The 16,227-nt window shown below is 40.9% G+C and overlaps 1 protein-coding gene across 1 annotated transcript in view; it reads right to left on the reverse strand.

The window, feature by feature from the left end:
- The window catches only part of LYST (lysosomal trafficking regulator), a 507,705-nt gene that overhangs the window by 265,967 nt on the left and 225,511 nt on the right, over window positions 1–16,227 (reverse strand). Inside the window, exons 22-23 of the mRNA XM_088481579.1 lie at window positions 15,077–15,686; window positions 12,298–12,475 (exon numbers count right to left, since the gene is read on the reverse strand). Of these exons, the coding sequence (XP_088337705.1) occupies window positions 12,298–12,475; window positions 15,077–15,686 (788 nt within the window). The remainder of the gene's footprint in view (window positions 1–12,297; window positions 12,476–15,076; window positions 15,687–16,227) is intronic.

Genomic DNA, 16,227 nt, shown 5'->3' on the forward strand with positions numbered 1-16,227 from the left:
AAAATAACGTTCTCGTGTCTTCACTCCAAAACCATCCCCGTATCTCTTCAGCTTACCCCCTTGTGTCCTTCCAGCTGCTCCTTGCCCCTGTGTATTTTCTCCCACCAGCAGCTTATACTCCCCGCCACCCGGGTTCCTTTAGCAGCAGCCCCCTGCACCTGTGTCTCCTTTCCCACCAGCAGCTTATCCTCTCCATGTCCCTCTAGCAGCAGCTTCATGCCTGTGTCTCTTCTCCCGATAGCAGCTTATCACCCCATGTCCCTCTAACAGCAGCTCCCTGCCCCTCTCTCTCCTCTGCGACCATCAGCTTATCTTATCCCCCCTCCTATGTCCCTCTTGCAGCAGTTCACCTTCGTGCCTGCCCTGGCTCCTGCTCCTCTTTGCGGCTCCTCAGTGCACTAGGCAGCTGTGGTAACGGCATGTCACACACATGCAAAAGGAGCCACCAGGACGCAGGCCCACAAAGTGAGTGACAGGAGGGGTGGGCTGTGGGTGAAAGAGGAACATGAAGCTGGAAATCAAGGAGTGGGAGGCGGCCGCACAGAGTGGCTCTCTGTCTGTGGGACTTCTGTGCAGGGATGTGGTGGAGGTGGAACTAGTTCCGCCTACCATTAGAGGTGACGGAACCCAGAGCCACCCCATTCCTGCCCACTTTAACCCCTGGTAAACATGAAAGTAACTTATTAATGTATGGCTGTGCTGTTGGAGGGAATAGAGTATAAAAATCATGGATGGAATCTTTGATGTGATTTAAAAGGTAGTTGCACTGCTGCAAGGTGGATTCACATATTCCTGTTTTCTGTGTTTATGAGACAGCAGAGACACTAAAATTCTCTATATCACAAAGAAGGGGCCAGAGAAAGAAACCTATGTTATAAGAGACAAACGTCAAGTATACTCCATTGGTGGAGCCTCATAAAATCATTTTACCTCCGCTTCACATAAAGTGGAGACTAATGAAGAATTTTGTGAAAGCTATGGATAAAGAAGGGCAAGCTTACAGTTATATGAAGGAAAAGTTTTCGAAGGTAAGCAAAGCTAAAAGAATGCATATTTGTTGGCCCCCAAATCAGAAACTGCGTACGGATTAAAAATTTTACGCTAAATTGATGGAAATTGAGTTTTCAGCTTGGTCTTCCTCAAGGCTGCTGTGCGTGAATACTTAGGGAACAGAAAAGAGGCCAGCCACGTGTCCTTCATTAATGAACTATTGAACTACTACAAGAATATTGGTTGTAAAATGTCACTTAAAAATTTACTTTTGACATTCCCACAGACTTTTTCCTGACAACCTGGGTAGTTCCAGTGATGAAAAGAGGGAACGTTTTCAGTTCAACAGGACATTCTGACCATCGACGCTGAGACCCTGCAATGATGGGGGTCTACAGCTGATTATTTTTTAGAGAGGCTAATAAGACATTGTACAAATGGAAAGAGTCAATATCCTATTAACCTAAAGCAAAGTGACTTTACAATTTATCTTTTATTCAGAATTACATTAAAGCCAATTTGGATTTTTTAGTTTCTGAAGTTTAGTTTCTGCAGTTTTTAAGTATTTTTATAGTTTTATTGGTATTAAATTCTATAGAAATTAATTGAAACATTCACTTTTATTACTTTTTTCACGTATAACGATTGGCACTTTCACTGAAGTCAGCATCCCTAAATTAGTCAAAAACACATTCACATTCCCAGATGCAGAGAAATTTTTACATTTTGTTGAATAGTGTTTTGTTTATTCTTAGACAGGACTGACAAACTAAGTTTGAGAGACCGATTTACAAAGTTGTCATACTGTATCTAAGGGCTGTATATGTCTATAATAAAACAGTAGAAACATGTTTACACTTGACAATGGATGATGTACTAGTGACCTAAAGTTTTATATCTGTTGCTGCCAGCAATCTTGACATTTTACGTCAGAAAGCAATTTAGAATTATCTTTTATATATATATCTTTGCCATTCATATCTGTCCCTACCCCACACTAGGGTTAATTTCCCAGAATGCAATTAACTATCAGTAGGTTTTTGCGAAGTGGGAAGAAATCCACAAAAACACATGCAGAACATACAAACCCAACAGAGATAGAGCCATGGCTGGGAAATTAAGTCATGACCTCAGTGCTAACCACTATTACTCACCAATTATTAATATTTTGTATATACATAATAAATGTCCTTGGCAAAAAAAGGGTTTTAAGGTCGTAGCAGAATGGAGTGGTTTGTCAACCTAAAACACAGAGCCGGCCCTAGGCATAGGCATTCTAAGCAAATGCATAGGGGCTCTGCCGCTTCCCTCCCCTCCCCTCTGCAACGCTTCCCCCCCTCCGCTGGTGGTAAGTACCCCCGGGTGCTGGTGTTAAGTACCCCCTGGGCCCCCCGCCACAGATCGGATCTCTATTACTGATCCAATCCGCAGCGCTGCGCACACGCACTACTGACAGCCGTCATCGCTGCATGGAAGTGCTGGGCAGCTGAGCAACGGCTCAGCTGTCCAATAGGTTGTGAAGCTGCAACCTGCTGCTCAGTGACTGGCTGGTGCACATACTGCAGGGAAGGAGGAGGCGGGAGGGAGGAAGGACACAGCCGCAGCCCGGCCCCAACATGGAGGAACCTGCAGTCCGTCAGAGTAATGGCTTCCGATTATCAGGTAGGAAAAGTAAAACAGACAGTATAGTTTTTTTTAAATTAATTTTGAATCAGAAGGCAGTGGGTCCTATGTGTGTGTGTGTGTGTGTGTATATATATATATATATAATATACATATATATGTGCGTGAATATACATATATGTGAGTGTGTGTGGTTATATATATATATTCATAAGATGTACATGTGTATAATATATACACACACACAGTATATTATAATAAATATATATATATATATATATATATATATATATATATATATATATATATAGCAACAAATGTCCTGCACTCTCAACCTGGACGTGACATCATCAGGGTGCTCCCAAGGACGTAAGTCCCAAAATAGAAGTAGGTTTCCCAAAAGGAAGGTTGCACTCACTGGTTAAAAAACATTCAAAGTTTATTCATCTTTCGACGTCTTAATGAAATGGGTAAGAGTCTGTGTTCATGGTCAACGTTTCGGTACAATTAGTACCTTTCTCAAGACCTCAATTCAACAGAGTCATATATGGAATACTGGAAAATGGATATAACAGTATCTGTGAAATATAAGAAAAACACACAATAACCTGTCTATCAGGCCCCTATATGTCAAATGTGATTGAATGAACATCAATCACCAATGGCCACAGCCATACCATTAACCACCAATGTGTTATACAAATAGTAACTAAGTGCACCCACGACATGCAGAATTGTAACACATAGAACAGCACTTAACGCATACCTGGACTTCACTGAAATCATGGCTTAGAGTAACCCAGGATGATCTGAATATGAATACATATAATTAATGTCTTATGCAAAACCATCCAGGGACATGGCTACTGGTATAGATTTGCTAAGCAGACTGTCGTGATTAATGACACAACAACTGCTATAGTAACACAAATGTACACACATAAATACCTCCATGAGATGTCCCAGCGGTGTTGCCCAAAAAAAGACAATCAAACTCCTAAGAGGGTACCAGTGCCTGTAAAAAATAACACCACCAAACTATCAAAGGCTCAACAAAGTCAACGGGGTTAATGATAGCCTGTAAGATACACGCTGGTTTACCTGGAGTGGCATGCCTCTATGGAATCCAAAAGACCAAACGCTGTAACACGCAGGCACCCATGCTGGTCCCTGCCATGCATGTGTAACAGCGCTCAATCGCGGCTAAAAGAGCCGCCGGACTGGAAGCATGTGATCACAGCCAGATCCGCTTCCGCATGACTCACTGGAACGCAAACAAGGGGGAGTATCCTAGCAATGGGTCATAGCTCTATCAATAGTGCTAGACCCAGCCACGCTTGTATAGCGCTCAGTCGCGACTACACGCCGAAAGACTGGATACACATGATCACTCATGATCAACCTCTGCAAGTCTCATTAGAGCGTAAGCGCAAAGGGGTATCCTAGCAATGTGTCATGGCCGTGCCAGCGTGCACTTAAACTGCGGTGTACATAAACCGTGCATCTTAGACGGACCATATTAGTGATATCATAGGAACCTGATACGACTGACAGCATGGTTTAGCAATACAAGAAATATGCCACACACACACACACACACACATATATATATATATATATATATATATATATATATGTCAAACAAAAGGTGGAGAAAGGGCGCCTCCTAGTGCATTAAATTAATATATGATGTCACCATCACCAAAGGTAATCACTCTCTGTGCAGATGGGGGTGTACCTTATATAGTGGAATTCACCACTTGATTAACAGCAAGAACAATCGCAGTAATCCTTATTTGTCCACTTTCTGGAAACCATCAGACTTTTCCCAAGATGGACGACATTGTGGCAACCAAATAGTCTAAATCCCCTTCATGCAAAGGACCCTAACGTCATCACTGGCTGATGACGTTAGGGTCCTTTGCATGAAGGGGATTTAGACCATTTGGTTGCCACTATGTCGTCCATCTTGGGAAAAGTCTGATGGTTTCCAGAAAGTGGACAAATAAGGATTACTGCGATGTTCTTGCTGTTAATCAAGTGGTGAATTCCACTGTATAAGGTACACCCCCATCTGCACAGAGGGTGATTACCTTTGGTGATAGTGACATCATATATTAATTTAATGCACTAGGAGGCGCCCTTTCTCCACCTTTTGTTTTACAGAATTTTATGCAGTTTGGGCAGCAGTACATGGGAGTAGGAGCAGCCACCCTATATACCTGGGGAGTGCGTCTCTTGATGAACAGTTATTGAAATCGCTTTAGGAGTAAATTGACTTGCTAGGACTCAGCGCCGTGTACTACCTCTTATATATATATATATATACACACACACACGACGATGTATGCATAGGAAAAAATGCTGACACAAAAGAGAGATGCTTTATATGTACATTGGTATAGACTAAAATAAAATAAACATTTTATTTATAGATATATGCTATCTTCATGTTGCCTAATTGAAATGAAGAGCACTCTTTCATTATGTAGAAGCACTCATTAAGGACATTACAGGAATACACTTGGAGGATTATACTCATTTAGACCTCTTTGTATGACAGTATCCAGTTTATCAATCCAAAAACTCTCCCGTCTCTTTAAACTTAAGAGCCTGTCACAACCAAGTTTTGGTGGAATCCAATCTATGAGTTTACATCTCAAAGATGCAGCCTGTGTTTTTTTCCAAGAAGTGCCTAGCAACCGGTTTATCGCCTTTTCCCGTCTGTAGGGCTGCCCTAATTGAGGCCCATTGGTTAGCCATCCTATCTCTAAAGCGTCGGGCCGTAAGGCCAACGTAATACAGACCACACAGACAGATGAGAATATAGATTAAATGATCTAACGCACAATGCAACCTATATTTGATGGCAATCTTCCTGCCAGAACGTGGATGTGGAAAGGTCGAACCCACTATCATGGAAGTGCAGGTTATGCAACTTCCACACGAGTAACTTCCTGGTCTCAGCAGGAACAAATCTGAAATCTCACTCTTTTTGTCCGGATATAAGGTAGGCCTCATTAGCATCTCCTTTAAGTTGGGTCCTCTTCGAAATGCCATCATAGGTGGTCCCATATGTTGGAAAGGTAACGTTCTATCACTTAAAAAGATGGGCCATACTTAGCTTTTCCATCGTATGTGGTAGTGTAGATGAGACGCCGATCCTGATTTCTATTAGGTGCCTCTTTCTCCGGAGGGGTCATGAAAATTTGTTTGGCTTTTTGGAGACATCTATCCAAAGATGTTTGCTGAATGCCCCTTATCACGGAATCTTGTAATTTCTTTTAACTGAAGCTCTCTTATCTCAGTTGTAGGGTTGATTTGCATGACTCAAGTATTGTGATACCGGCAAATTTTCTTTCAATGCCACAGGATGGTGGCTTAGTTGGTAATAATGTCAGATTCCTAATCAGTAGGCTTCCTGAACAATGAAGTTCAAAGTCTCCCTTCCGATAGACAGATGGAGACATCTAAAAAATTGATGGATCTACTATCTATCTCACATGTAAAACGTATCGGACTGTTGAGTGTATTTAGATTGGTGAACATTTGTTTGAAATCTTCCATCATGCCATGCCATACCAGAAAGATATCATCGATAAATCTGCTATAGAATTTAATGTGGTCACCATAGTTGGATGTAATGTGTTCTCTTTCGTAGCTGGCCATGTACAGATTGGCATACGATGGTGCCAAATTAGATCCCATAGCGTGCCTGATATTTGAAGATAAAACTTATCTTTGTACTGAAAATGGTTATTACAGAGTACTAGCGTCGCCATTTCAATCAAAAACTCTGTGGGAATACACTTCGATTGCCTGGTCATTAAGGATGTTCTCAGGGATTCAAGGCCTTCATGATGGGGGATAACGGTACAGAGTGACTTCTCATCTAACGTTGCTAAAAAAATCATCCAGATCTCCAATGTCACTCAACAAATGTAGCAAGTGCCCAGTATCTCTCAGGTAGGCATCATTATCATCAATGGTTGTAATTCATTATCAATGAAGATTGCTAGTGGTTGCAAAACTGATCCTTGTGCAGAGATAATTGGTCTGCCTGGTGTTTTAACTGTCTTTTTGTGAATTTTTGGCAATGTATACAATATAGGACACTGCTGATTGTCACCTGTCAAAAACTGAAATTCATCTTCATCTATCCAACCCTGAATCCGGGCATTGCTCAGCATGCATTCAACCAGAGCTTTAATCCCATCAACTGGTCTCAACGCCACATTCAAATAGGTCTTATTGTCAACTAACTGACATAATTTCTGCATCATAGTCTGTCCAATCTTGCACAACCACTGCTCCTCCCTTGTCAGCGGATCTAATAACTAGATTTGGATTTTCAACCAAAGATCTTAATGCTTTTCTTCCAGGGTGGTCAGATTGTTGTACAACTTAGGTGTAATGGTAGACTTGATGTCATTATTAACAAGCCTACAAAATGTTTTTGGACTAGCATTATTGGTAGGTGGATCAAATGAGGATGGTCTTTTGAATTTTTTAATGTTAATCGTATTGCCCTTGTTGGAAAAAAATTCTTTCAATCTGAGGGTTCTACCAAATTGGTAAAAATCAATAGAACCTTCAAAGTCACTGTGTCTGTATGTGAGCGCAAAGGAGAGGCCTTGGCTAACACTTAACTGTACGTCATCTAGGGTACTACTAGACAGATTGAAAACAGCATCCAAATCCAAATCTAGTTATTAGATGGCCGGGTCTAGCACTATTGATAGAGCTATGACCCATTGCTAGGATACTCCCCCTTGTTTGCGTTCCAGTGAGTCATGCGGAAACGGATCTGGCTGTGATCACATGCTTCCAGTCCGGTGGCTCTTTTAGCCGCGATTGAGTGCTGTTACACATGCATGGCAGGGACCAGCATGGGTGCCTGCGTGTTACAGCGTTTGGTCTTTTGGATTCCATAGAGGCATGCCACTCCAGGTAAACCAGCGTGTATCTTACAGGCTATCATTAACCCCGTTGACTTTGTTGAGCCTTTGATAGTTTGGTGGTGTTATTTTTTACAGGCACTGGTACCCTCTTAGGAGTTTGATTGTCTTTTTTTGGGCAACACCGCTGGGACATCTCATGGAGGTATTTATGTGTGTACATTTGTGTGCAATAGCAGTTGTTGTGTCATTAATCACGACAGTCTGCTTAGCAAATCTATACCAGTAGCCATGTCCCTGGATGGTTTTGCATAAGACATTAATTATATGTATTCATATTCAGATCATCCTGGGTTACTCTAAGCCATGATTTCAGTGAAGTCCAGGTATGCGTTAAGTGCTGTTCTATGTGTTACAATTCTGCATGTCGTGGGTGCACTTAGTTACTATTTGTATAACACATTGGTGGTTAATGGTATGGCTGTGGCCATTGGTGATTGATGTTCATTCAATCACATTTGACATATAGGGGCCTGATAGACAGGTTATTGTGTGTTTTTCTTATATTTCACAGATACTGTTATATCCATTTTCCAGTATTCCATATATGACTCTGTTGAATTGAGGTCTTGAGAAAGGTACTAATTGTACCGAAACGTTGACCATGAACACAGACTCTTACCCATTTCATTAAGACGTCGAAAGATGAATAAACTTTGAATGTTTTTTAACCAGCGAGTGCAACCTTCCTTTTGGGAAACCTACTTCTATTTTGGGACTTACGTCCTTGGGAGCACCCTGATGATGTCACGTCCAGGTTGAGAGTGCAGGACATTTGTTGGTATATATATATCTGCAGTAAATGGCGGCACTCAGTGTCTCCAGTGGAAAAAGTTACTGTTTATCACCGACGTTTTCAGGCGCCCGTCCGTTATCAAGGATAATAAACAGTAACTTGTTTCACTGGAGATGCTGAGTGCCGCCATTTACTGCATCTTGTTGTTAGTGCTATATGCTCCTCGGAGGGCACGTGAACAAATAGAATAATTATTGAGTGTCGGGGACTTGGACACTTTGATATATATATTTATTTTAGAATTGCTCTATGTTGTGGCTTGCTACTTACTTCTAACCCTCGCCAGTCACTCTGCATTGGTGTCTTATATGTTATAATTTTTTTTTCTTTTGTCTTTACTTTTCAATAATGGGAAACACAGTGGCACAGTAGTTAGTTGTGCTGCCTCACAGCATTTGTATCATGGGTTTGATTCCCACCAGGGCCCTCTCTGGGTGGAGTTTATATGTTCTCCCTGTTTCTGCATGGGTTTCCTCCAGGTGCTCTATTTTCGCAGAATCCAAAAACATACTGATTGGATATATTATTTTTAACATAACCTAACTGCCCAGCACTTCTTTGAATAAAATTATGCAGCATGTCCAGGTGCCTTTACTATAAAATGAATGTAAGGTGTAAAATTGGACTGCACTCAGGAACCCCCAGTTAAAAGAGGTCACACTCTGAAACACTGATCTAAGTAGCTGTGTCAGTGTTCTTATTGTTGGGGGTTCCTAAGTGCCGTCTGATTTTGCATACACACATATATATAAAATATGAGATCAGTATGATATGGCACTGTAAGAACCCTGAAACCTTCAACTCCCCTAACCCTAACCCTCCATTAGTGGTGCCTAACCCTAACTTCCCCCCGGTGGTGTTTAACACTAACCACCCTTCCTGCACCCTAAACCTAACCCTACCGGGGGGGGGGGGGGGCTACCTCTATCCCCTCCCCCCAGTGGTTCCTAACCCCATCCCTCCCTGGGGGGTGCCTATCCCCAATCTCCCCCCGGGGTTGCCTAAACCTAACCCCCCATCCCCGGGGAAACTAACATACTTACCCAGATCTGGAAGTTCGGTAGTCCGGCATTCGGGATGCCAACGCCAGCATCCTGATCTCCTTCTGAATATCAGCATCGCCATTATGCCAGGTGGCGGGATTCTGGCGTCGGTATATCGACGGCCGACATCCCTTCTGCTGCCAATATAACTACATCTGTGTATAAATACTTAGATTGCGGGTGGGATTATATGCTAGGGGGCACCAGTCAATATTTTGCCTAGGGCGCCAACTTGGCTAGGGCCGGCCCTGCCAAAATATAATTTGAAAACTACGTAAATCCTTAATTTAATGCTTTCAACCACTTAGTACAATAAACATTCACAAGAATAAAGGAGAAAAGAAATGCCTTTTTTGTTGGCGCACTGTTAATTTCTATTTAAAATATAACCTTTATTTATTATGAAAAGTTTCTAATGCCTCACCAGTGAAATATATATGTAACAATTGTTATTATTCTATTTATTGAAGCAACCTTAAGAGAAATATAAAATAAAAAATATATATATTCAAAATAAGAACAAATAATTATTAAAAACACACATTCACTATGTGCTGCTACTCTATGAATAATATAGGTATAAATAACCTTTTTCTTATTAGACTGAGTATATGTGATTACAATTGTTACATATATATTTCACTGGTGAGGCATTAGAAACTTTTAAAATTAATAAATAAAGGTTATATTTTAAATATAAAATTTACAGTGCGCCAACAAGAAAGACATTTCTTTCCTCCTTTTTTTCTCTTTTTTTTTCTCCTTTTTTCTTATGTTTAATCATTGTCTTCTGGCAGCACCCATAAGCTCGTTATATAGAAATGGGGTTTATTTTGATGGAAATATAAATTTATATTTATCTAGTGCAGAAGTTCCCTTTTCCCTTTCCCATTATTGTACAATAAACGAAAACTACTGTGGAGCATGGACTTTGAGCAAATTCTTTTTAGACTGCGTGTGAAAAGCCCAATAATGGTCCAAAAGCCAATAAACTTTAAAATTCTTTATCTAAAACAAGTCATAAAAAGTTTAGCGCATGGGTCCAGTCGCAACATCAACTATAACTAGAAAGTGCAGCCAGCAGCCACACCAGATGGTAATTCTCAAGGAGAGAAAAGAGTAACTGGAGACCACAGTGACATCAAATGACCCAACCACAGGCAGAGCCCACATACAATTAAAACTCTATTTATTATTATTTAAGTTACAATAACTCATGATAAAGATGTTTCTTTAAGAACATCTTAAAATGAAGAAATCACAAATAACAGATAAATACTTTTTTTCTGTAATGCCTTTGTAATGATATATTAATAATGGCAATGTCATCTAGATAACAGGTTCTCAAACTCGGTCCTCAGGACCCCAAACAGTGCATGTTTTCCAGGTCTCCTCACAGAATCACAGGTGAAATAATTAGCGCCATCTGTGGATTGTTTAAAATGTGTCAGTGAGTAATGAATACACCTGTGCTCCTGCTTGGTGACCTGCAAAATGTTACCTGTGTGGGGTCCGGAGGACTGAGTTTGAGAACCACTGATCTAGATAATAAGAGATTCAAGGCAGGAAAAAAGTGGTAAAGGACATTCCAAAATATATCCCTAATAATCACTTAATGGCAGTGTCAGATTGGGGCATGAAGGGCCCACCGGGGGTATGCAGTGCTAGGGGCCCATGCTTAAGGGGTGTGGCCAGCCACCAGAGGGGGTGTGGTCAGCCACTACAGCTGCTTAGCTAACCATTAGGCAAATCTTGTAGTTTCTTTAGAAGTGCACCAAGCACCCAATGTTTATCCATGGTCCTGCTCCACCAGTTGACCGACCCTCCAATAGAGTAACAATGTCCAGTATAATTTAAGTGCGCAGTCTGGAACCTGACACCTAGATGAGGGGCTGGGGCCCCCAGACAGTGGGGCCCACCGGGGAATTCCCCTGTACCCCTGTGGGCCAGTCCAACCCTGCTTAATGGTAATCCTATTCAAATAAATACTTGAAGATACTCCCTGAAACAGGAATAGACTTTGACAGAACACATATGATTGTCAAACCCCACATACATCATCTGCAATATACATAATAAAAAAACAACTTTATATATCAAACTATAGCAAAAACAGTTAATCTGAAATGTAATTTTTTTTAGTCACAACATTGCTGATTCTGGTATATTTTGCAACACATGTAGAACATTGAAGCAGTTCTATAGCACTCTTAAAGGCTCTTCTCTAAAGTAGCAGCTTTTTGCTGGGATTTCCTGCCTCAACATATTGCACCAAGGCCCTATGTAGGGTGATGGAAAAGATGCTACCCTCTTCTCAATGCAGTCCACTTTTCCAGGGACTCTGTCTTCTGTCTCATGATGGAGGTGTGGCTACATATATGGATAAAAAGGCCCAATCATGGAGATTGAAGCTTTTAATTGGTCCATCAATTTACAAGCCCATCCAAAGTAGCAAAAAGATTTGTGGGACTAAATATATTTGGAACAAAGGGAAGACACTTAGAAGACTCTTCTGCAAAATCCTAACCAGTATGTCCCGCTCCCACATAATTTTTCATATTTGTTGCTCCCTTCAAATGTTTACAAATATACAATAATTTGTCCTCATCATTCAATTACTGCACTGCAAAATTACAATCCTAAATTAAAGAATAAAAACAGACCATTAAATTAATAAATGAAAACATGCATAGGTGATTTTAATGTTCCTGATTCATGTGGTCCAACAGTTAACCCCCCTGCCCTACAAAAAAGAAAAAAAAGAAAATGACTTCATAGCCTCAGCCTGTGGGGAAACTGGACTAAAAATATATTAAGTTGGTGTGTTAGTACAAGTACAATAATGAAGAACACTATAAGTACACTGAAAATGATGATAAAATCTTACTTTTAGAACTCCTTGTTGAATTAGAGAAGATGGATGATTGACCAGAACTATCAGGATATCAGGTTTAATAATTTCATTGAGAACATCAGCTACCATTACATCTGGCATGGTAAGAACCACACCACATAAAAGGTCATAAAGCCCACTGCACACAAGGTGAATACAATCATCCATTGATCTAAAATGAGATCATAAAAAAACATTAATATTTCTCATACCTATCCTAATATCCAACGTTATTTTCTACATAAACTTTATTTAAACAATAGCAAAAATACAGTTTAGAGAAATAAATCATTTTTTTTATAGCCTCAATACATTTATATTAAAGAATTTTACAGCCTAATCGCTTAAACTTGATGCAAATAGTTAAAAATAAAAAAAAGAAGGGGGTGGGGGCGTAAGAGTTGTAAATAACAGCACCTGGATAAGGAGGGGTGAGGATAAAAAGGATACACCTACTTTTTCTGCGGGGACCCTACAAGGGTAGGTCCATAGGGGGATGGGCAAGGCTCCAATAATTTTGAGGTCTATGTACAAAGCCCTGGAGAGAGAGATTGTTGACAGAGATAAAGTACCAACCAATCAGCTCCTGTCAGTTTTCAAACACAGGCTATACAGTAACAATTAGGAGCTGATTGGTTGGTACTTTCTCTCTCTCTCTCCAAGGCTTAGTAAAGACCCGTAAAGACCCGTGTCCCCATCACAGTGACATAACGCTGCAATTCATGGCATTATATACTGGGGGTCGGGACCAAGACACAATTCATAACAAATTGTATCATTACACCCACTTCATGGAAGCAGTGGCCAGAATCTGGGAGGGATGACTACGCTCATGAGATTCAGGAGTACTCCTGCAAAAATTGGGAGACTCACATAAATTGCTGCAGAGTAGGCAAGATTGAAGTAGGATGTTCAGGAGACTTTTTAGAACAGAACAGTGTGGATCTACACAGAGGAGCCATAAGAGTAAATAGGGAGTAGTGAGTAAGGTGACATTAGAAACAATGATTTATAGCACTTAACGCCAGTGGGTGTAAGGCCTGAATGTACAAGGACAAAAGAATTCATAAAATTGCCAATATGAATTTAACATCTAGGGGATCTTTAAGTGGATCAAGCTAATGGGGTATGGGAGACACGGTGCAAGATTGCATCAGTAAGGCCACACCCCACACTATGCATGTGGGAAACTATCCTACTCTCCCGAAATCTGGAAGATCCAAATAAAATTTGGGAGTTTCCCAGACATTCCAGGAGAGTAGCTGCACTGACCCTTCTTGTTCCTCAGATTCAGTCTAAAGACATGTCCTCATACATCTAGCCTTTTTGCGCGTTAAAATGCCCTTCTAGTCACTCCATACCATGGCATGATCAGTAGCGCAGAGTGCCATTTCTTGCACTTTTTTTTCCCTTCAGATGCGTGTTAGTCGCACACTGATGCAATAGGTCACATAAGCAATTTCTGCAGATTAAAATGATATGCGGCATGCCTATAACAGTGTCACAGTCGCTGACACTGTAACGTAGCATTTCACGTGCAGATACACCCATAGTCGCGCATAGAATATAGACATGCCGCATATCACTTTAATCAGCAAAAACTGCTTGTGTGTCCTATGTGCATCAGTGTGCAAATAAGACGCATATGAAAGGAAAAAGCTGCATAAAAAGACACACTGAGCTACCAAGTCACGCGGCGCTCATGCGTTGTGTGTAACGCGACTTGTAGTGCACAGAGGATAGATGCTGTATATCTAAATGGTGCCACTATCATTTAAAGAAAAATTCTCCAACTCTCCCCTATCTCAAAAAGCACACACCTAAAAGTGTCTTAACCTTTCATATGTACTTTCACTCACACTAGTGAAATGCAGTTCTCATGGCCTCCTTGCTGCTCAATATATCTTAAAGAGGATGTATTTCTTTTTTCAGATAACGGTAGAGATGGACTCATTGTATACATATAAACAAGTCATTAGAATTAATATTTGTTACTAGTATTTTTGACCAATCTTTCGCCGGGTGTGATCAACATATAGCCTCATCCTCTCCGAGTCTCACCAGCCTTATCCCTCAATGTTTGCTCCAGTCTCAAGTTCTCCCTGTGTCTGCCCAGCCTCTTGCCCACCCTGTGTCTCTCTAGACTCATGCCCACCCTGTGCCTCCCCAGCCTCATGCCCACCCCTGTGCCTCTCCAGCCTAATGCCCACCCTGTGACAAAGAGGGTTCCATTGTTTCTTAAGACGCATTTACTATAGTGTGCATGAAATGCTTATGTGCTCTACAACTATTGCTTAGTCATAGCTGTGCAGTAACAGAGAGTAGCTTGTATGTTGGACAGGGGGCATCTTTGGAAAAGACTACACCCAGTCTAGTCTATATGAACCCTTGCAGATATAGGTCATAAGACCTAACCGTGGAATCTCACTTTGGATTTATGTGCAAGAAATGTCAGATTACCATCAACTTTCCAGAACTGGGATTTGCTAGACTGTATTTTGTCATGTGTGAATCATCTAAGCTGAGCAAGTGACCCTCCTGCATTCCACCCGCTTCTTATTGGGTTTAAGGGTGCGATGATGCAATTCTTAGATAATCACGTTATCTTTGCCCCGCCCCCCTTTAGAGACCTGCCATTCATGGCATTATGCAGTGAGGAAGCGGAGCCTAATGACAAGAATCACTCAGCCCTGCCCCCCCCTCAGTAATAAACTGCATCTCCCCTCCTCATCATACTATGTCATACATATAGCAGAAAAGAAAACAAAATTACCTTTCCTTTATTGTGACATAATCTCTGTGTGTAAAGTCAAATATTGGGGAAAAGGGAAAGTTGCCCCATTCTTCAGAATTTTTCTTCTCAGGAACATCTGTCCAAACTGCACTGGTTAAAAGTCCACTTGAAGGAAAATCAAGGCTGATATTACACTGCCCTTTGCGCTGTGAGGAAATTCCTTTGAGGTAATCAGGGCGCTGCAGCAACACTCCCCGATTACTTTCAAATGGTGTTACTTTTCCTGTGTCATTTGTATTTTCCAGACTGAAGGCAGATCTATCCAAGTCTCCTTTGGAAGGCTGAATAATTGTGACACAGTCAGAAAGCATCAATGATTCACATATGGTTTGTGCGGACTCGCAACTGCTTACATACTGATCTTCCTTTTGTTTTAGCACTTCTAATCTGGATTCAAAATGGCAGATTTTGTCTTGAAATTCTTGGTCATTCCTTATAGAGTCTGACAAGTCATCTGTACTCTTACCCAAACTTCCTCCTAACCTTTTTGGATGTGGTTTAGGTGAACATGAAGGAGATGCTGGCAAGCTCTTGGATCGAATCCTATCTATCACAGACAGATGTGTATGTTGTTGTGAGGCATCTGAATCTGGAATAGGAAAGGTTCATGGATTTTAAAATTTGTGTTTAGTAGGGATATTCCCCTTACATATTACTTTCCATCAACAATTTATACTTAAACACTTTAACAGACTATTAGCAATTACTGAACAATTGAGAGAAGATAAAGGAAGCAGCGAAAACTTGGCATGGTAAAACATATAAAACTTAAATATCTTACTTAGAATTACATATGAATGTATCAATTTCAATATGAGTAACTAACAATGGGGGGGGATTCAATAAGCTGTAGTAATATACAGCGGACTAATTGACCCCCCCGGGGCTATTAAATTAGACCAGAAGGCAGCCCGCAGGCTGTAATTAATGAGGATTTTCAGACCCAAAAATAAATCCCTGATAATTGGTCTGTTACCGGTGCTAAGAGCCGGTTAACGCATAGGTCCGTGAACTTATCACGGATTCTTTGTGTTAACACCTGTTAAATTAACGTGTTAACAGGCAATGAAAAAGGGGCTGAAATTGAATAGCCCCAGGCGTTAAAGTCCAACGCTACCACCCTTTTTTAC

Source organism: Taudactylus pleione, unplaced genomic scaffold (genome assembly GCF_031769625.1).
Source record: "Taudactylus pleione unplaced genomic scaffold, aTauple2 ptg000275l, whole genome shotgun sequence".
NCBI classification, from domain to species: domain Eukaryota; kingdom Metazoa; phylum Chordata; class Amphibia; order Anura; family Myobatrachidae; genus Taudactylus; species Taudactylus pleione.